The 22,559-nt window shown below is 47.0% G+C and overlaps 1 protein-coding gene across 4 annotated transcripts in view; it reads left to right on the top strand.

Annotated features, from left to right (window-relative positions):
* The first annotated feature begins 7,891 nt into the window (after positions 1–7,891).
* PCDH19 (protocadherin 19) overlaps positions 7,892–22,559 on the top strand; it is a 119,129-nt gene continuing 104,461 nt past the window's right edge. Inside the window, exons 1-3 of one of the 4 annotated variants that reach the window (XM_026483539.4) lie at positions 7,898–11,718; positions 14,443–14,583; positions 15,289–15,616. In XM_026483539.4, coding sequence (XP_026339324.1) covers positions 9,572–11,718; positions 14,443–14,583; positions 15,289–15,616 — 2,616 coding nt within the window. In that variant the 5' untranslated portion in view covers positions 7,898–9,571. Of the gene's footprint in view, positions 11,719–14,442; positions 14,584–15,288; positions 15,617–22,559 lie in introns of all 4 variants that reach the window. The other 3 variants (XM_057313034.1, XM_026483538.4, XM_026483537.4) reach the window with 3 other exon arrangements.

Raw genomic sequence — 22,559 nt, 5'->3', positions numbered from 1 at the left:
GATTACCTTTACTGGGGTTTTAATCTGGTGGTTTCACAGACCATGAGATCAAGTACAGTGCTCTATTAAACAAAAAAGTATATATATATATATATATATATATAGTAACTTTCTATTCTCTTTACATTGGGAAGAAGGGTCTGTAGAAGATGTCTTCATATACATTGACATTGAAGAAAGACTATTTAATTTTTTTCCCCAGATAGCCCTGATCTCTGCTATGGAACGTGCAATGTGATTACCTTGCTAGTGTTCACTTATATTGCATGACTAACAAAATTATTAATAGCTATAAAATTATTCAGGTCCTTAAAGATGCAGTCACTATGCTTCTCTCAATGGTCTCTCATAGCAGCAACTGCTAGGCTGATTAGAAGTTGGTTACCAATTTTAATTTTAAATATATTTCCATTAATTTAATTAAGCTCACTTTTGCTGTTCTGAAATGGCATCCAGCATCAGAAGGGCTTTCCTGTCTCTCCCACCACATCCTCCACGGTTGGAAGAAATAGGCTCAGCTTTTCTTATTTCTCATCTTTGGGCTGAGTCTGTCTTTTTCACTTTACCTTTTCTTTCTGAATGACCCTGCTCTTGACCCTGAGCATGCAATCTGAGAGCTGGATGGGGGTGGAGTGTGGGGAGGATGTTCTGGAACTCAGCAGATGGATCCCAAGAGCACAATGGCTTACCAGCCCTCCTGTGATTGTTGCCAAAACGCCTTCCTGTTTTCAAAAGTGTCTCGTCCCCTGCTCCTTTGTTTTGCTTTGCTAGGAGACTGCAGTTCTGATTTTGCTAGGAACCAAATCTGCTGTTTCAAGGAAATACAGCTGCTTGCTTTGGTGGGTGGCTTGAAAAAGAGAATTTTTCTACCCTCCCTCCCCAACCTCCTTCCCACCCCACCCTCATGTGAACTCCACTGGCTGGCTCATCATCTCACAAAGCATTGATTTCAGAAGCTGACTATTTGCTTTTGATTGTTTGGCTGGGGCTGCAACGAAGTCATTGATGGATCTCATTTTGAGCTATCATCCTGTCTACTCTTTTCGGTCAGCCTTCCAGAACTGATTGCCTGTTCCCCCAAATGAAACTGCGCAGCCAGATAGCGAGGCTTTCTCAAGTTCCACCTTTTCCCAGGGCAGAGAACACACAGAGCTACATGGGCCTCAAGCTGGGCCTGCTCCTCTCTAAGACTGTTAGTTCTCTTACCAACCCATCATTAGGCACGAGACTTAATTTGATCACTGCTGCCTAGGCTGTTACCCCCGAGTAGATATTGCCTGGTACTGTTGTCGCTGCATTTTGTGATCTTTGCTAACAGAGACCAGCAAAATTCAGCCCAGCTGGCGTCTCCTGTGATACAGGACACTCTTTTCCTACTCTTCCTAATTCCCAGCTTTTGGGAGAAAGGTCATTGGTTCTCTATGGCTGTTCTGGCCTCAGCTGCAGGCAACAGACACAAATTAATATGCTTTCCCTCCCTATGTCCAGTGCATTAATATGCAAACTGTTGGACCCCAAATCAGGATGCTTTCCCAGCTGGCAAGCCATTGTTTTCTTCTCATTCAAAAAAGGTACATAACTTCTCTGCTGCTAAAATGATTTTTCTGTCACTTCTGCTCTATCTGTCCCCTTTGTGGTGCTCTCCCTGCCTCCTTCTGGGATCTCCCTCTTTCAGTTTACTCTCCACTGCCCCAGGGCCTGTCAACCTGAACAAATACTATGCATTGTGCTGTTAGTGGCATAGGTGACATGCCTATGGTTCTTACATTGCTAGCCCGGGTAATGTAACTGCATCTGTCAAACTGGCAGTTCTTCATGTTTATTAGTTTTGTCTCTTTTGTAAGTTGACATTAACCAACTAGTAACTTTCCTAGTTCAGTGAAAAATCAGTCAGTGGAGCAGCTGGAACTCCCAGGGAGCTACACAAGGCCTCTCCTGAGTTATGGGAGAAGCTTTAGAGGAACCAAGAGTAAACTTAGGCCTAGCCTGATCACTTAGAACTAAAGAGTATGCAACAGGTCTGGTGTCCTCGTTGAGATCATCTTTGGCCCAAGATACCTACAGAAGCCCAGGAAATTGGGTCATCAGATTGACTTTTGTGTTCTTCCTCTTACCAGTTCTTTGGCTATTATTGTCTAGTTGAACTTAAATGCAGAAGGGTGTTATAGCATGGAGTTCATAACTTCCCTCCAGTTCCATCACCATATATCTCTAAGTCTTGAAAGATCTGGTTTGTTTTCTGTCCTGTGGACATCTCCAAAAGGAACTCAGCCTCCAGTAAGACCAGATAGATTTTTTTTTTTTTAATTTGGAAAGCTGATCTTCAGGACCTATCCGGTAGGGCTGATATTTTGGTCAGAGGTCTTTCAGCACCCTCAGTCATTCCTTCCAGTGATATTCATGCCTCTTTTTCTGCCTTTTTTGCTTCAAACACTCCAGAAGTAGCAGAAGAGAATGTGAAAGAAGTCTAGGCTGAGAGTCAAAAGCCAAGTACCTGTCTGGAGCTCTAAACTGAGGGAGTTACACATGGTACAGGGCTTCCAGGATCCACCCGCTAGGTTGCAACTAGAGTTTGAGGGTAGCGGTGCAAAAAATTTGGCTTGCCCTAAACGAGGGCATCTCTAATCTGTATATTTCCAATTCTCTCTCTCTCTCTCTCTCTCTTAGCATTCAGTTCATACTTCAATTGGTTTTTGAGGTCCCTTATTCGGTGATAGTTTTTCTTCCCAAGTTGTCAAGAAGGCATTTACTCTAGGGGTATGTGTGGAATGTCACTTTTACCCAACTCCTTGGGATGAGAGAGGCAGCAGTGGGAAGGCTGGGCACGATCTGATCAGAGTGCCTTTGAAGGGAGAGCTTTCTGTTTTCAAAGGTAGTGGTGAGGAACAATAACAGTTGGTATGAGTTTGCACCTAGGAAGATAGTGTTTGGGATCCCCTTGGAGAGCCTTCACATGAAAAGGTTGAGGCAATAATGCTGCGAGCCCAAATGGTGCTGTCAAAACATCACAGGTAGTCACTGCAGGGTAGTACAGAAGGTGTTAGAGAGTGGTGTCATTTATTGAAATGTATCTGCTGATTTAGCCTTTGCTAATTAAATGGTCCCCATGATGTGTGTTTATTTAGGGACAGTTATGAGTTTTGCAGCAGCAGGGGTTTGGCCCTGTGGGAAGTGCCATTTCTAAAGAGAGGTGATAAGCATGGAGGGGGCTTGGGCATAATTTGTTCAGGGATGCTGGCTTTGTCAAAATGGGAAGACTGGGAGTGATTAATAGCTTTCTGTCCCTTTCTCACCACTGTTCCCCATGTCTCTTGTGTTTCTTGGAAAAGGCAGGCGACAGGGCCGTCATGAACAATTTTAGCACTTAAGGAGTACTTTCTCTTTGTTTTTGTGCTATAGCTCCCAGGATGTCCCTGTTATTCTCTGTCACAGGGTGGGAATGGGGGTGGGGCTTGGGAGGAAGAGGGAGGAAAAGGTTCAAGAGACCTCAAAGACTTTTCTTGGCCCCCTTCCCTAGTTTTCCTGCTATTTTGGAAGGGTCAGAAACAGCATCCAGGATGGTGGAAATTGCACCCCACTCATGCCCAGCATGTCTACATCCTGGGCTGCTGACTTTAACGCCTTTCTTTGTGATGCCTGGGACAGTGTGTGTGTGTGTGTGTGTGTGTGTGTGTGTGTGTGCTTAGCAGGGTGGGGGGACTAACTAGAAATTGGGCAATCACTTTGAGCAGAAGGGAACAGAATTTTAGGAAGCCATCAACATGATATACCTCATTCTAGTTCCTCTTCTAGAAAATTCCATAATACATAGAATTGTATGCTGTTATTAAATTAATCAACTGAATTTAAAATTTTAAAAGGCAAGGACCATTTAAAAAAAAGTCTCAGTCCCTAACACAATGCTGGGCACACAGCCAGCATTTGTTGATTTCACAAGGGAAGTGGTTAAGTTTTGTGTAGTGAGGTCATCTTGGCAAATCATTGAACTGCTCTGTAACTCTGCTTCCACATCTGCAAAGTCTCTTTACCTCCCAGGGATATTGTAAAGATTAAATAAGATGATGACTTTAATAATGACACTTTCCAGTTTTGTGCTGTTCTGTCCATTTTCATTTTTGATTTTCTCTACTCTAGGCATTGTAACCTAAGTAAGGAGACCAGATATGCAGGCTGGAAAAAGCTTGACTTTGGTTATTATTTTTTAATAAAGCTTTTCTTCCTAAGAGAACTTCATCAGGCAGCTGGTCAAATTGGTTGGATAGAATGGGATGCCCATGAGATGCAACAAAAGCCAAGCTAGAAGATAACCCATATTTTTGCAGCAAAAGCAGAGGGATGGGATGAGGGGGTTGGGGGAGACAGAGAAAATGGAATTATTTGAAGGCTAATCTCTTTGGAGCTTGAAGCAAACATTTTAAAAACATATCTCAGAAAGCTCCCTTAAACTTGTCAGTGCTGCAGTCTTCATATCTTGGTACCTTAGTTCTTACCATAAATTTTTACCTTTTTGAACAAAACCTTTACCCTTACCCTTATTAATATCAGGACAACAAGAATTATTCTCACACACTGGCTCAATTTAAATGTAAGGATATCCCCATTTTGGTCTGCTTACATTGCCATTCAGCATTGTTTCAGTGGTGTGGCTGAAATTTAAGGATTAAAAAAAAAAATCTTACTAATTTTGACTCTGGCCTCAGTGACCCAAGGAGTTGCCTTGGCCCAGGCTGCACAGCCCTGTAAAGTTGATATCCAGGGCCCAGTGTTTCTCAGCAAAAGTTGGGTCAAAAATACTGAGGATGGTCACTAGATGTCCCTCTTGTGTCTCTAAAGAGGCTGAGGAGGCGGGGCTCCCTTCAGAATTGAAGTGAAGCGAAGACTGAGAGAACTTCCTTTTTATTATTATCCTCGCCCAGAACGTTCCCCCTACCCCGACAGTTTTATTAAGTTAATTAATAAATTCCTGATCATGAAGGTGTTTTCCACCACGCAGTTAGTCAACAGCATTGTTGTAAAATGATCAAGTGTGCCAATTAAAAAAAAAATTCTGGGAGCAAAGGGTGTTAGGATTACCTGTAGACTGGGAGGATGGAAGAGCTAATTTTTGGAGGGGAGGTGTAACTATCACTTTGAACTTGGAGGTGATGTGAAAGAAGGAAAGCAAAGGCACACTCTCTGCCTCCCTCAGAGCCTGGCTTCCATAAAAGTGGTTTGGTATAGCTAGAAGTACTTGGGGTGCTCTGCTTGGAAAGGAGGGGCGCCTGAAGTGTGAACAGTAAGCTGGAAGCAGGGAACCCGATGCCATCTTCTTAGCGAACAGCGCTTTTGTCTTTGCAAATGCAGAACATGTCTTTACAATGTGATTGCAATTACAAAGGTAATGACATTGTACGTGAATTGAATTCTCCTATTTATCTTTAAAAGAGAGCAGAATATAGACATTCTATTAGCACTCCCCAAGGTAAGAGGTCCGCAGCCTTCTTATCTTGTTGTGTGCATCTTTACAGATGCCACGGCAATGTTAATCATTTTACCTGAGTAATTCTTCCATTTCTCGTTACCTAGGGGATTGTTAATGGCCGAGAAGACTTCTCAGACTCTTTGCTCCCGCTCCATCAAGCCATGGAGGCGCCAGTTTACTTTTATTGATCAGCGGGTTCCTGACAGCCTTCACCACAAGGAAGCAGCATCATCCTTTTTTAACTTAAAGGGGAACAGATCGCCTTAAAGTTTACAGCTGAAAGCTTCTAAGCATAGATGCAAACATTTTAGCATGATGCTAATTGTTCTGTTTAAATAGTCCAAGCAATATTTTAGAAAGCTGCCAAACGCCGAACTCATATCCCGAGATCAGATAGCAAACCCATTTCAAATGCCTTTTTAGGGCTTTTTAATTATACTAAGATGCACTTCATTCCCACTCCACTCGCTGACATCAAAGGTAAATAACTGATAAATCAAACGAAGCCCTTCTCTGCGGAGCTCTGAGATGCGCCCACGCTGCCTTCCATGTTGTCACTCTCCTTTACTACTTGCCCATTTTTACAACCGGGTCTGCAGAAAACCGGGAGGGCCACTGGGTTCCCTTGAGACATAACTCTGCTGTTCACCCATCTAAATGATCAAAATTAAATGATACTCATTGAAGATGCTCCGATTTTCTCCCTTCTGTTTTGGGCTGAATTGCATCCTAATGCAAAAGAGTGAAAGGATCCCCACGCCAAAAGCGGATCAGGTTGCCCGAGCCCCCCCCCCCCCCCCCCGCCCTGGTTTCAGATGCACGTTCAGGGGGTTGTAACGTCACTCCTGAAATAATTCCTTTTTGTAGGAGGAAGCTGTCTTCTCCTTCCCGCCAGCAAGGTAAAGGCTGCTAAACTAGCTCCTCTTGGAAGGAGAAATATTTTTAAAAAGAAGCTGGGTTGCTTTCTGCAAGAAGATGGCATTTTCTGAGAAAACCTATTATGTTCCAAAGCCATTTCCCCTTTTCTTGTTTAACGTTTTTAAAGGGCAAAAGTGAGGCTCATTTTAGGCCCACAAGCTTGGGCCAGTGTCGCCGGGGCTAATTAAGAGTTTGCTCACCCAAGACTCCCAAATATCCGAGACGACTCACTCAGAAGGTAGGTTTACTCTTCCAAGTATTGTGAATTCAGGAGCCGGTCCCCGCCACCCCCAATCTATGATGAAAAAAAAAAAAAACCCAACTTGTTCAGCGGGGTGTTTTTGATCCTTCCTGCTAGTGACCTTAATTAAGAGCCACAGAACAGAGCGGGGAGGACCCCTCTTCTGTCCTCAGGGCGCCTTAGTCCGGAAGGCAAGCCGAATTTGATGTCAGCCCCAGCCGCGCGGGCCTCCCGCTTCCCAGCACTGGCACAGGCCTCAGCTGTCGCCACCGCCGTCTGAGAGGAGCTGGCAGTCCCCTGAGACTGAGACCCCGCGGAAAGGCTAGGGTGCCCAGCACACCGGCGCCGGCTCCAGCTGCCGGCCACCTATGGGGACTGCGCGGCCGCCTTGCAGCTCCCGCAGGGCTGGGGGCTCTCCCGGCACGGCGCAGCACGGCGGCGTCCGCTCTACCCACTCTTCTCTAGCGAACAGTTTATTTATAGGGAGCTAAATTCTCCAACAGGGTGGGGTGAGGGGCGACAAAATTTGTCCAGCCCTCTCCGCAGTTCAATCCCTGCGACACAGACCCCATTCGATTAACAAGCAACGGACAAGAGCGAACCGAACCGGGCCAAGGGCCCTGCTCTGGGAGAATAAGTGCTGTGTTCGCCGGGGAAAGACGGATGGAGGTGACGGTCCGGGAGGATGGCTGCCGCGGTTCTCAGCTGAGGTGAAGACTCACCGGCCAAGGGCCGGACGAATGACCACCTTGGGGGCGCTTTCTCCTTTCCTTTTTCCTTCCAAAACCCGAGGAGAGGAGAGGAAGGCAGAGAGGCAGACAGACAAAACCCAGGGTGAAGAGACAAAGAGGGAGGAGGAGGGGGTGAAGAGAGAAAGAATGTAAGTATGAATATTATATTCGAGATATGAGCATATATGAGTGTGATGAACACGCCGAGAAAATCAAATCCTCATCTTTTCTGCAATCTACAAACAGAGACAGGCGCGCAGTTCCCGGGGATGCTCAGCAGCATCGCCAGCACAGCCCCCTCCCCACTTCACCCAGTCCTCTTGCCCCCGCCTGCCCTGCCCGCCGGGCCTCCTCAGACTCCCGCCCGGGCTCCTCCGGCCCGGGGTACCACTTGGTCCCGCCAGTGTGTAAGTTTCCGGCTGGCCCCGCCCCGCCCCGCCCCCCCCAGCGCCTTGGCCCCGCCCCAAGCCCAGAGCCCGCTGGGCGGTGCGCTGATTGGCCAGCGCCTGGCGTAGCCCGGCTCGGCAGCTCGGGCTCTCTCTGGCTCTCTCCAGACTCCACCGCCAGTAGTTTGCGGCATCGGGAGGAGCAGCAGCAGCAGTAGCGGCGGTGGCGGGCGCAGGGGGAGACGGACCAGCGGGCGCGGATGGCAGCACAGCTCCAGCACACCATGTCGGACTTGCCCAGAGGGCAGTGGCACTCGCGTCCCTAGCCTGGCGCAGGCCCTTGGCGCGTTACGCTCGGCGGCATTCCGGCTGAGTGCATTCATCGGAGATCCGAAACCTCCCACCCCTGCTCGCTCACACTCCACACTCACACTCCCCTTACCACACACTCTTCCTCTCTCGCACTTTCACACACAGCCTGACAGAAAGCGAGCAAGACAGACCTCCCAAGCGCGAGAGCGTCCGGGAGGCAGGGAGCCCAAACGCAGCGCGGCCAGCGCCTCTCTGGGAGGATGGAATCAAGACGCTCCCGCAAGTAAACTTTGGCGGCGACATAACCGTCGACCGTGGCAGCTGCCGAGGCGGACCTCAGCGACATTCGACTGAGCTAGGAGGATTTCTTCCCACAGCGGCGGCGGCGGCGGCAGCGGCGGCAGCGGCGGCCCTCAGAGAGACACCCCAGCCTAGACGAAGGGAGGAGGTGAAGCCCCGGGTACCCGCGGCAGCGGCCCCGCCTCTCCTGGCCGGTACTGTTGTCGCTTTCCCTCCCCTCTTCCCCATTCCCCGCCCCCCACCCCGGGCCATTGGAAAGACTGGACGTTGATAAATCGCCATCGCCCCGTTTTCACAAACTTGACGTGGAGGCTCGGGCTGCGTTGGTAACTTTGATTTCCAAGACGCAAACGCCCGCAGTACAGCTGCTCTGTGGAGGGGACCCCGCGCCCACCTCCCATCCTGGACAGACGCGCCCCCCAAGCCTTCTGAAGCCAACCTCGGCGGGAGGGAGCACGCTCTCGTCTCAGCAGCCTCCCTCTCTCCCCTCCCCCTTCTGCTGGCCCCTGGACCGCCATCCGGCTCAGCTGGATACCCGGGAGCCTGAGGCGCTTGACAGCAACTCAAAGTCCCACCTTTGATCATCCTTTCTCCCCAACAGACCTTGAAAAGGCCAGCGTGCCCCCCGCCCCCGGACCTCAGAGGGCGCGTTCCAGGCGGGTTCTCTCTCCGCAGCGAGCCAGAAGAGCTGGGGGGAGGTCTTTGCGCATGCCAGGTGCACAGACAACGCGTTCCGGAGCCCCAGTGCCGGTGCGCCGCGGCGGGCTGGGTAGTGCCTGAGAGGCTGCACCCCCACGGCCCTCCCGGTCTTTGCCCCAAGTGCGGTCCAGACTCAGCCTTCCGTCGACTAGGCAGCTCAGACGGCTTCGAATCCGCAGCCCTGCGCCGCTGCGGCCAGTCGCGCCCGGCTAACTTTGAAGGGGGAAAACTGAGTAGCCGGGCTGGAGGGAGGGGGCTCGGGGCCGCGTGGCGCTCCCTTGGCCCCCCGGAGCCCCCGGGCCCCCCGCCAACCCCCTCCGAGTCTGCTGCAACCTCAGCATTGGAGCCGGCGCGGGTATCTCCCCCGCGCCGCCGGGCCGCCCTGGGCGGGACTCCTCCCGAGGCCTCCGGGGCCCCGGGGCGCGCTCAACAGGCGGCCCGAGTCAGCGGAAAGCTGGAGCGCCGGCGGCGTCGGCCTCGGAGGGGTGTGGAGAGGCGAGGTCAGGCAGAGCCCCGCGCAGCCATGGAGTCGCTCCTGCTGCCGGTGCTGCTGCTCTTGGCCGTACTGTGGACGCAGGCAGCCGCCCTCATTAACCTCAAGTACTCGGTAGAAGAGGAGCAGCGCGCCGGGACGGTGATCGCTAACGTGGCCAAGGACGCACGCGAGGCGGGCTTTGCTCTGGATCCACGGCAGGCCTCTGCCTTCCGTGTGGTGTCCAATTCAGCTCCGCACCTGGTGGACATTAACCCCAGTTCGGGCCTGCTTGTCACCAAGCAGAAGATCGACCGCGACCTCCTGTGCCGCCAGAGCCCCAAGTGCATCATCTCGCTCGAGGTCATGTCTAGCTCAATGGAGATATGCGTGATTAAGGTGGAGATCAAGGACCTGAACGACAACGCGCCCAGCTTCCCAGCGGCCCAGATCGAGCTGGAGATCTCAGAGGCAGCTAGTCCCGGCACGCGCATCCCGCTGGACAGCGCCTATGACCCCGACTCGGGCAGCTTTGGCGTGCAGACATATGAGCTAACCCCTAACGAGCTGTTTGGCCTCGAGATCAAGACGCGCGGCGATGGCTCACGCTTTGCGGAACTTGTGGTGGAGAAGAGTCTGGATCGCGAGACACAGTCGCACTACAGCTTTCGAATCACCGCACTCGACGGCGGCGACCCACCGCATCTGGGCACTGTTGGTCTCAGCATCAAGGTGACCGATTCCAATGACAACAACCCGGTGTTTGGCGAGTCCACCTATGCAGTGAGCGTGCCAGAAAACTCACCTCCCAATACACCAGTCATCCGTCTCAATGCCAGCGACCCAGACGAGGGCACCAATGGCCAGGTGGTCTACTCCTTCTACGGCTATGTCAACGACCGTACGCGCGAGCTCTTCCAGATCGACCCACACAGCGGCCTGGTCACAGTCACCGGTGCTCTAGATTATGAAGAGGGCCACGTGTACGAACTGGACGTGCAGGCCAAAGACCTGGGGCCCAACTCCATCCCGGCACACTGCAAGGTGACCGTCAGCGTTCTCGACACCAATGACAACCCGCCGGTCATCAACCTGCTGTCAGTTAACAGCGAGCTGGTGGAGGTAAGCGAGAGCGCCCCCCCGGGCTACGTGATTGCCCTGGTGCGGGTGTCTGATCGAGACTCGGGACTCAATGGGCGCGTGCAGTGCCGTTTGCTGGGCAACGTGCCCTTTCGGCTGCAGGAGTATGAGAGCTTCTCCACTATCCTGGTGGACGGACGGCTGGACCGCGAGCAGCATGACCAGTACAACTTAACGATCCAGGCGCGCGACGGCGGTGTGCCAATGCTGCAGAGTGCCAAGTCCTTTACTGTTCGAATAACCGACGAAAACGACAACCATCCGCACTTTTCCAAGCCTTACTACCAGGTCATTGTGCAGGAGAACAACACACCTGGCGCCTACCTGCTTTCCGTGTCGGCCCGAGACCCCGACCTGGGTCTCAATGGCAGTGTCTCCTACCAGATTGTGCCGTCGCAGGTGCGGGACATGCCTGTCTTCACCTATGTCTCCATCAACCCCAACTCGGGCGACATCTACGCGCTTCGATCGTTCAACCACGAGCAGACCAAGGCATTCGAATTCAAGGTTCTGGCCAAGGATGGAGGCCTGCCTTCGCTGCAGAGCAACGCCACGGTTCGGGTCATCATCCTCGACGTCAACGATAATACGCCGGTCATCACGGCCCCACCCTTGATCAACGGCACTGCCGAGGTCTACATCCCCCGCAACTCTGGCATAGGCTATCTGGTGACCGTCGTCAAAGCAGACGACTACGATGAGGGTGAGAACGGCCGGGTCACCTACGACATGACCGAGGGCGACCGCGGCTTCTTTGAAATAGATCAGGTCAATGGCGAAGTCAGAACAACTCGCACCTTTGGCGAGAGCTCAAAGGCTTCTTATGAGCTTATTGTGGTGGCCCGCGACCATGGCAAGACATCTCTCTCCGCCTCTGCACTAGTCCTAATCTACCTGTCCCCTGCTCTTGATGCCCAAGAGTCAATGGGCTCGGTGAACTTGTCCCTGATTTTCATTATCGCCCTGGGCTCCATTGCCGGCATCCTCTTTGTCACTATGATCTTCGTGGCAATCAAGTGCAAGCGAGACAACAAAGAGATCCGGACCTACAACTGCAGGTAGAGCCAACTTTTTTTCTTTCCTTTGTCTTGGATGAATAAAGTGTATCTGTGTCTCTGTGTGAAAATCCGAGTGCTTTTGTTTCTTACTTAAATGCATGCTGTGTACATACTGCGCTTCTTTTTGGAGGGGGGCAAGTTTGTGGTAGTCCAAGTTGATCAATTCTTTTGATCTGACAATTTGCTGGAAGACAATCATTTACTGTTTGAGTGGTGGATTCTGTCACATAATGATGATGAGCAGGAAAGCAATTATCATTTTAAAATTTGCGCAGCTGTCTCCATGAAGTTATGGCAGGAAAAAAATGAGAGAGAGAGAGTCAATTTTCAGCAGAACCACCAACGCCAAGTCCACACTTGATTTCAGGGGCACAGTGTTTTGGGGACAGATACTGAAAGGAGAGGTAGTGCTGGTACTTGTCCGGTCCTGTTGTAGGGATAAACTGAAGAGAGCCTGTGAGTAGGTGTCTAAGGTAGGAAACAGAGAGTTGAGGGAAGAGAAAACAGGAATGTGTGGGAAAGCAGGTGACTAGTGTTTTTTAAAAGTGTTTTCTTGGCTTGTTTTGTATCCATTCCTCAAACATCTGGCTATGTAAGGTGAAATTCTACCAGTCATTCACGTTTTCACATATCTGGTTGGTTGGTGGGGTAGAGACCAAACATCCCAATAAGGGATAGGACTTCACTTCCAGATGTTGCAGTAAAAATAGCAATCTTCTGAAGCTGATGGTGTTTTTCTGTAATGTGGGATTCAGCTGTGGCATTAAGATCTGGTCCCTACCAGTGGATGTCACTATGGGCTATTGTGTTACAGTTTCTCTTGAAGCGTATGTAGGGTGTGTGTGTGTGTGTGTGTGTGAGGGGGGGATGAGAATAGAAACGCAGAAACTGGAATGACAAGTAGTATTTTTTTAAAAAAGATTTCCTGATAAACACAGAGGGTCTTGTTGAAGCCCTTTCTTACAATTGGACAGAACAAATAAGTCTAAGTATTTCTGGAGTCCAATTTAGGATAATACATGTAATTTTTTTCCAGCAGTGTCTCATCGAAACGGTTGAAAAAAAAAAGTTGTTTCTTTAGTTTGCTGAAATTGAATGATGCTGCTGTTTGCAACCAAGGTGTGTGTGTGCTTTCAACACACCTACACATCCAGTGTGTCTTTTGTGCCATCTGTGCTTGCATGTTAATCAGTCAAAATATGTTCCTGTAGGTCCAATTTGTATTTGACACCATCTGAAATGCACACTTCTGTGAATCAGAGCCCCCTGAATATGTAACAGCCATGCAATTATTGTTTCCCTTTTACTATTCTCTGCGTTACACAAGTTAGTAGACAAATGCTAACCACACATGAATATCAATCAGGTGCCATAAAAGAGCAGCTGCAATGCCTCATAAATGCTTTAATCCTGTTACTAGTGAAATGGCCGTGACTTTCCTTCAGCTCTGATTCATTTCAGATGGGAGAAATGGAAATTAATATTTCTCTTACCTTTGAAACCTGTGACTGCCAGTGGCGATTTTTATAGGAGAAAAATGCAGGGTCTGTAAAATTTTATTTATATGGAGATAATGATAGAGTGGACTCTTTTTAAGCCATTTCCTTAGTGTAAAGTAAATGTATAAGACCCTTTTCTTGATGAAAAAGAAATCATCTTGAAATAAAGATAGTGAAGGCTTTGCCACTTCTTGGTGATGTATGACTAGAAGTGAGAGCTCTTTCTGAGAGCTTGCCAGGGAGATCATTAAACAGGGAAGAGAGCATTTGAAATTAAAAAAAGAAAAAAGATAATTTCAGTGTTCTCCAACTTCACTCACATGTGTATTTTGTAAAGAGCTCTGTTCCCTATGATGGTTTGGGATTCATGAAGTACAGTTTAATTAAATAATTGGTCAATACAGAAAGGGCTTCTCAGTGAATGCCTCAGCCAAGTAATTGGACGGGGCATTGCCAAACTTACCCATCATGGGTAAACAAAATCATTAAAACTTCCCATTGATTCTGTAAACAGATTAGAGAAGAAAATAAATCCTAGTCCTGGGGTCTTTGGGATTTTATCTGCTCTCAAACTCCAGTAGCATCAGCTTGCCATCACTGCAAGTCTGCCTGAACACAGAGGGAAAGGGCGAGGGGAATGTAACTGCTCAGCCCTAGGAACATCCCCGGGACAGAGTAAGAATTTGCCTCTGGAAATATGCAATCTCCCTGTACGCCTAGACGTTTTAGAAACCTAAAATTCAAAAGCCTGTCTTCCCATATATTAGACAAGAGGTTTCCTTTTCTCAGCCCCTCCTGAGCCTCTTCCTCAACTGCATTCATTTATGAGACTTGCGAGGTGATCTGCAATTGCTGCTGAATTGGGCTCCCTTTTTATATTCAGACAATTAGCTTTGTTGAACGAGAATACAGGCATAGTCTTTCCCCTGTAAAGATCAACCTGTATTATTTATTAACCTGATTGTTTTGCTGATTATTGCCCAGAAATTGAATTTTCAAACAATAAGGTGAATCATTATATGCAAAGTAATAAATGACTTTGAGAATCTGGCTAAGTTTTAATGTATTTCTTTTGACAAGTCTCTGAATGCTTGGTGTCTTTGGTGCACTGTGTCAGTGTTAATTAAATTGAGCTCTTTATGTTCCAGTTGCAGCACAGCTGCTTGTAGGTACACCTGAATGGAGAAGGATGCTGAAATGCACTAACCTTTAAATTCCTTTGCAGTAATTGTTTAACCATCACTTGTCTCCTCGGCTGTTTTATAAAAGGACAAAACAGCAAGTGTCTGCATTGCATCTCGGTTTCTCCCATTAGCAAGGAGCAAGACAAAAAGGCAGAGGAGAAAGTGAGCCTAAGGGGAAAGAGGTAAAAAGCACTTCCCCTCATTCAAATGGGTTTGGCTATCCTATTTCTCCAGGAGAGGAGGGGGTAGGGTGGGGAATAGAAGGGAGTAGGACTAGGGCAGGGGGCAGGAGGGTGTGGAAGAGAGATGCTGAGTGTATGTCAAAGGATGGGGTTTGATCTCCTACCCCAGTGCAAAACTCATCAGGTCAGTCAAAGAGGAACCTGACTGAGAGTGTTCACCACATGGCAAATGCCTGGAGGAACTGGAAAGGAGGTTATTTTTTAATTCCTTCTATCTCCTCTTCTCTTAAATTAATACTTGCTTCTTATTTCACCCAGGGGTTCCTTTGGGTTCCAGGGGAGCTCCAGATTTGAGCATTTTCATGCTTTCTCTCCCATAGGCTCAACTTTCCCTGTCCTCCCCACCTTTGCTAAATAGCCACTCACGATGAGAAATTCCACAATCAAAGTATAGAAACATTTTTTGGGAGGATGGAGGAATGGGAGGTTTGTGTGTTTAATATTAAAACTGTATGGCCCTTAGCTTGTGTTCACATGTAAAAAGCACAGGGAGAAACCCGATGATGTAATGCACCAGAATAAGAAGGTGGAGCAGAGATGGGGTGCAGCCCTCTGGGGTGCTTAATATTTATTAATCAATGCATGGTTTAGGAGGGCATTAGCAATACATGTTGCCTTTTTTTTTTTTTTTTTTTGGTCACACAGAATCGCTGAGTATTCCTATGGGCATCAAAAGAAATCAAGCAAGAAGAAAAAAATCAGTAAAAATGACATCCGTCTGGTACCCCGGGATGTGGAGGAGACAGACAAGATGAACGTTGTCAGTTGCTCCTCCCTGACCTCCTCCCTCAACTATTTCGACTACCACCAGCAGACACTGCCCCTGGGCTGCCGCCGCTCAGAGAGCACTTTCCTGAATGTGGAGAACCAGAATACCCGCAATACCAGCGCCAACCACATCTATCATCACTCTTTCAACAGCCAGGGCCCCCAGCAGCCAGACTTGATCATCAATGGTGTGCCTCTGCCTGAGGTGAGTGTGGCTAAGAGGCTCTGTCAGGTCCTCCCAGATCTCTTTCCCATGCTGCTCCCCCCCCTCCACACACCGCTTAGGCTTCTAGGCTGGAGAACTCCCTGGTAGGGGTGGGGAGAACTTCTCTGCCTAAGCCCATTTTTGTAGTCAGGGTTTGCTACCAGGGTCTCTTGGGGAAAAGGGTAACCCAACATATTTGGCCTTGTAGGGGTGGATGTTGGGAGTGAGAGCTCAACGGGTTGTGCCTTTGAAATCTCCCTACGGTGTTCTGGCATAATATGAATTTGCTCCACCTGTTGCAAATGCAGTATGTTTGCCAGCCAGTGATTCCAGCATTCCAGTTAAAGTGGCTGAGAAGGAGTCAACAAGTAGTGTTAAAGATGGGTGAACCCTAGAATGCTCAGGGGCCAATTTCCCAGCGCGAGAGTGAGTCAGCTTCCTGAAGCCCCTTTTTGCTTTTTCTTTGGCCATATGTGTGCCCTGCCAAAAATATGGATGGGCTGTTTAAGGGAGGCAAACAAAAAAATTAAAAAGCCACTTTGCCATTTCTTGGTAGTTCTTAAGGTAATGTTTGACAAACTAGGAGGTGGGAATTGTCACTAATAATGAACATTTCAGAAATAAACTATGATTTGAGTTAGCTCTGTTTCCTTTTACCAGGTATGAATGTTTTCAAACGGAAGCATTTTTTAAACACTATGTGGTCCAATGTTTGCTGGCTCTTGAAATATTTCAGGGTGTAGGGTGATAACATGGATGATGGTGGGTGGGTGTGTGGGTGGAAGGCTATAAGTAACAGTTCTTAAGTTGGTTTCATTTTCCCATGAATTGCTTAAGTCCCTCTTTGGTTGGAAATTTGATGCACTGGGAGGCATTATACCCTCTTCCAGGCCACTATTGAAAGGAATACTGTGTATTTGTAAGGCACTTTCACATTTTTTGAACCACCTGCACAACCATTGTCTCCTTTGATCCTTGAAATAGTTATCTTGATAGATTGCCCTTCAGTAGATGAAACAGAGTCCAGAGACGGTAAGGGAGTTGTTCAGACTCACGGAGCAGGGCATGGAGAGACACACAGAGAAAGGAGGGGGATAGGGAGGGAGAAGAAGAGGGAGATGGAGAGAGAGAGGGAGGGAGGGAGGGAACAGGGGAGAGACTAGATGGCAGGGCTCTATAAACTCTCTGGCAAGTGCTGTTTCAGTGACACCTTCCTGCCTCAGAAATAATTCAGCCTGACATACCTAGGCTATGATGAATGTAAAATGGTCTTATAGTATTTGTATCAATTTCATAGGGCAGAGGGTTTTAGGACTACTTGAATCAATTGCTTTTCCTAGTTTCCTGAAAAATCATTCTCATCAGAAGTAATTGGACCAAACAGCAATGCTTTTAATGAGAAACCAATGATCTTCTGCCAGCAACAAAAGCACCGATATTTTCAGTCTATAAATCTATAAATAAGGATTTATTGAAAATCTAATATCATGCTACAGAGGCACAGTTATAATTATGGATAGCAGTATATACTACTAGGAACTAGATCACAGACTTTTTGGAGGACTACTTGTGGACTACTAAGTTCAGCAACAGAGAGGAAGAGGTAGTGTAATGTGGTGGAATCAGGTAGAACATGATTTTGAATCTGGAGGACACCTCTTGGTATGGAATCCCTCTGAGTCTCTGTTTCCTCATCTACAAAATGGGCACATCTACCATGCAAGGTTGGTCCGAGGAATAATATGATTTTGTGTAATGTAAAGGGTATGACACATACACGTTCCCTGAATCATAGATCTCTTCACTCGACAATAATTGGAGAATTATTTATAACGGCCTGCACACCCGAGTGTCACCCCATAGTCACTGTAACTAAAGGGAAATTTAAGTTGGTTTTATAAAGATAACACCTACAAAGTGGTGTGATTGGAGTATCCATATTGGACATTAAACAATGGAGGTGAAAGATGGTGAGGTTGTGGGTTCAGGTGCTGACTGCTATTGCCTGTGGAGATAGACAAAAGAATAATCATCTGAGGGCTTGGTGATTATTTCTGGAATCAATTCAAGGCACTAGAGAAATGTGGGCCCTGGTGCTTATGAGATACTTAGAGGGGGCGGGAGACATATATGACTGTGCCTGCGTGGTTTACCAAAGATCTTGGTGTTCTTTTTGATTCTCCTATAGGCGGAATGAAATAAAATATTGCTTCAATTATTCAGGAAAGCCATTGAAAGTCTGAATTCTGATCCTCTCCCCAACTCACAAAGCCCCATGCTCTCCTTATTTAACAAAATCACAGAGAGATGTAGTGTCTAGGGCTAGTCAAGGGCCAAGGCAGTGTGTACTAGACGCAGTCCTGTGAGTTCAGCTGACAAACCCATCCAGAGAGGAGAGACCCTCTCACAACTGAGCATTAATCAGGCCATTTTAACCTGCATCTGTCACAAAGTTATGCATGGGGAAAATGACACTTCTCCTTTTCTTTCCATATCATAAGCCCCTGAACGAGGACTAGGGAGAATACTTAAGTACAGTGAAATCTACAGAAGAGCAAGAATGGTTGATTCATACATTCAGCCAATACTTATTGAAGGTCTACATTTTTCTGCTCTAGGCTCTGGTGTTATAGAAATAAAAAAGATGTTTTGTCGTCTCAAGGAATGTACATTCTAACAGGGGAGACAAGCAAACAAATAGGTGATTTGCAGTATGGAATGATTCCTGCTACTATTGCGTTCAATAGGATATTCTCCGTTCCTAGGATAGTAATATCCTGATGTATTTCCTACCTTCTCTTTGTATTTTCTTATTAATTAATTAATCCATCCAAGAAACCACTATTTATTAAGAAGTTATAACAGAGTGGTAAGTGCTATGATGTGATAAAAATGAGATTCAGTGGAGATTTCTGTATTGAATCTTAACGTCACTTACATTTTTCTTTACATTATTTCATCAAACCATTCTTTTATTTGTTCATTAATTAACCCCAATAGCATTTGTCACACACTTAGAATGTGCTAGACACTGTACTACTTGCCCAGGATCCAAAAATAAAACACTTGATCCTTGACCCTAGGGAGTTTACAAGGAGACAGACAAGTAAACAGGTCAATTCAATTCAGGATAACATTTCTTTTCTGAGCATATGTTACATTATTACTCTCCAGACTGGGACCAAAGCACTGCACATTAGGTTTCTCTGCTGGGCTACCTTGTGACAAACCCACTGTTTCGTTAGCTGCAGAGTCAGTTACAAGGCTCATAATAAAGGAGTCAGAGCTTCTTCCCTTGCAGCACTCCATCATACCGTATCACCATGGCATTAGATATCTGTAAGCATTATTAGAAAATCCAATGTGCTCAGCTGTCTGGCAGGTACCATGGGGATCCCAAATAAATATGAGATGCAGCATCTGCCCACAGAGAGTTCAGTCTGGTTGGGGAGCTAAGATCACCCAGTGATTTCCCTGCAAGCAATACAAGAGAGTTTCTAACCACATGTTACTTTGTAGACTTCGTGCTCCCCTTCTGCTTCTTCCTTGGCAACCCTGCTATCATTTATATGTAGACTTACTGTTGAGCTCCTAAGGTTTGGTGCGGCCTGCAAGAGGGTAACTTTTGCATCAATGTGCAAACCTAGCCACATCTGAACATTGTTGGCTCTAGAAACCAAAGGGAATGTGATGTTAAATGCAGTTAGTAGGTAAGGTAAAGGGAATGGAGCACGAGTCTGGGGAATTGGAACTCAGCCTTTAGTGTCACAGAGACTGTCTTGCCTAGAATAGCATATCGTTATTTACCAGTCTTGTGATGTTGGTCAGGAAATCAGCTATGTGGATTTTGTGGTTTTGTACACAAATCTGAGGAGGGAAAGTGGAAGATGTCTTTGCTGTTTACAGAAGATTTTTGTAGAATTAGTGATGTGAGCTATCCCTTAATATTTTAAATTGAAGGGTGAGATTTGCATTTCTTGGCATCCTGGTATATTTAGTCCATAGATTTAGTATATGCATAAGTGAATGCATGTGTGGTGGGAGGAGAGTGAAAAGAGGGGAAAAGAGATTGAAAAAGAAAGAGAATGGAGGAGAGAGAATAATAATAGTTTTGCCAGTTTGCTAAGATTTTTCTAAAAATATTCCAGCATTTTTTGAGTCTCCTTATTATGGCAAATACTTTTTCTTCCAATCTTACAAAATGAAGGCGTGCCTACTGGGCACCCCCTGGATGCTGGAAAGTGTTACTCCTTTGTACATCAGCATCTGTGCATTACCCTTTTGTCACTCAGACTGTGATCATTGCTGGAGGAAGATGCAATTCATTTCTTCTACTGCTAATGGAGACTTGGGTGGGACCTCTTCCTGCCTTTAGGATAGGTCAAATGGCCCAGATATTCAGTCTCTTTGGTGAAGCATGTTAAGATTTTAGTCTTCTAATGTTGAATGATTCTGAGCTGACACTCTGAGGGAGTCATAGTGAGCAAAAGCTTCCCGAATTCTAGTCATATGTGCATAGGGATTTAGGTTTTGGTTTCAAACTCAATCTTGAATTCTCTCTATTTTTCTACCTTTCACTAGCAACTGTAGCATCTTCAATATGAGACATCCTAAGGGTGTGTGTGCTCTGCTATGGCACTGAGCAGTGGAAGAGTTTGCAGACTAAGGATGTATTTGGCAGACCAAATGAATTCTTACGATTATCTTATAGGAAGCCTCGATGCATGTTATCGTACTGCAAATAATGAAACTAAAACATCAGTTAGGCTTTGAAGGAAAATAGGAAGAAACAGCTCAGCATGCTTTGGTTCCTAAAACAGTTTTAAAGTTAGGGATTTGCAGAGATTTGAGTGAAACCCTGCGTTAAGGAACTAGAAGAGCAGCCACAAACCAATCAGATGTCAGATTCAGAAATCACTAGGAAATTGATACGTATGATGAGGCTGGTTTGGATAGCAAGGAAATGACACCGCCTCCAATGAAAACAAACCAACAAATAGTTCAGTGAGCATTTTTTATTTTACTTTTCTTGTTATGACAGCGTCTTGGAACCGTCTAAGTCTTATCCCTAAGGGTCAAAAGTAACCCTCAGGCTGCAGAAGGAAGCAATGGAAAACAGTGCAAACCTCATCTTTTCAGGCATATGCGCACTCCAGTTTTCTTTAAAAATCAAAGGCTCTACTTCTGCTAGGAGACATTCTAGGGCCACCTATTGCCTACATTGTATCTTATTCGCCATTCACATCTAGCAGAGGCAGTATGTTTCCCAGTGGGGATCTGCTTGCAAGATGTGTTCCAGAATAAACCGTTCCTCTGTCGTCTCCATGCAACTGCAGCAGAACTGAGTTAGTTTACATTAGTATTTGCTAATTTATTATTATCATTCCTCATTGGCAATTAACTGGTTACCTTAGAGATCACCTCTCTCCCCATACACCTTCACTAAAGTTGAGCTCAGCCAGAGTGCTTGCTAATGATCCTGAGATTTCTCTCCCTAGGGGACTGGAGGCAGGACATTTTCCATAGAGGGCTCCGAGGCTTTGGAATTCCTCTTATCTGACTGAGGACCACTTGTTTTGGGCCCCCATGGCCCTACCTGGTTTTTCTTTGATTGTGGATCAGATCGGACTTAGAAGGTGGGAGGAGCTGCAGCCCTCTCCTTCCTTATCCTTGCCCTAGTCTTGGCTGTGGTTTTGGTGTTCTGTGCCCAGAGGCTGAAACTAGGGGTGTGGAGGCTTGCTTGTTAGGAATTAGAGGGCTAAAAAAGGATGAAGCCACCTCTTGGCAATGCTGGAGTCTTTGAATTATGGTGCTGCAGTGGATCTGAGGCAGCTGCTTGGAGTTTCAGATATTGACCACTCTGCTTGTGTATCTCAGCTTTCAGGGCTTAGGGGAGACCAAGCTTGGCTGGATCGAGTGTCTCAGATGTGGTTAAATGAAGCCATTTGTACAAGAGGCCTGTGTGTGAGAGTTGGGAGGCTGGCTCTGGAGCGGCCATTTTCCCCTACTGGGAGGAGGCTTAATTTCTTGATGTGTGACTGGCTGGCCTTTAATGTGAGCCTCATTTACTTCGAACAATTGAGAGGCTTGAAGTGAAAGTCCCAGAGGATCAGTTGTTTGTAGAGGGAAATGCTCTTCAAGTTACATTTCCTTTTTGGCTGTTGTGTAGTTACGAGAGGTTTTTGTGTGGGCTGCACGGTGAGGGTCACTCTGCTTCCAGTGGGTGTACCCAGGCTGCTAGCGCCTCCCTGTGTCACCCCAGGGAATGGTGTGGAAAGTACTGCAGCTGCCTGGAGAACAGCTCTGCAGGCTTCAGGAACTTGGGCTCCCATGCAGAAATCTCATTTGTTGTATCATTCAGCATTTTGCTGAAAAATATTGGCTAGGACCACACAGCTCCACAGCATCCCTGGAAGAGATGTGACAAGGAACCAGTATTTACACTCTATAATCATGAAAATGGAGTTACAGAGAGGACAGATGGCTCAACTAGGCACACAACATCTGGGGCCAAACCTGACTCCCATTTTGCTTGACGGCGGTTCCTCTGGTGCAGCTTCAATGTGCTTTCTGTCACAGAACAGAAAACCCGATTGGGTGTCACAAGAGGACCTATGGATATACCTTTGAACGGTAGTTGTGTTCCTGAAAAGCCGTGCAGCAAGTGAGTGTTTTGTAAATTAGATCCTGTATTAACCACAGTGACGGCATTCCATATTTATAGAAACGCTGTGGTGGATTCGTTCATAAAAGAAAGAGCCCCATGTAATGTGAATCAACAACTCCTGACCAATGTCCTTTGTTAAGTCTGGATTTTTCACATATCTTGTTTGCTTCAAGTGAGATTCCTCACATGGGTGAGATTTACAAAACCTTTGAAAGGTGGGCCAATGCATTATTCTCTTGAATGCTTACGGTTTGGCTTCCCTGGTTGAATTTCATT

The sequence above is a fragment of the Ursus arctos genome, chromosome X (assembly GCF_023065955.2).
Source record: "Ursus arctos isolate Adak ecotype North America chromosome X, UrsArc2.0, whole genome shotgun sequence".
Lineage (NCBI taxonomy): Eukaryota > Metazoa > Chordata > Mammalia > Carnivora > Ursidae > Ursus > Ursus arctos.
Note: the sequence above shows the minus strand (reverse complement) of the source record. Positions and strands in the feature narration are given on the sequence as shown.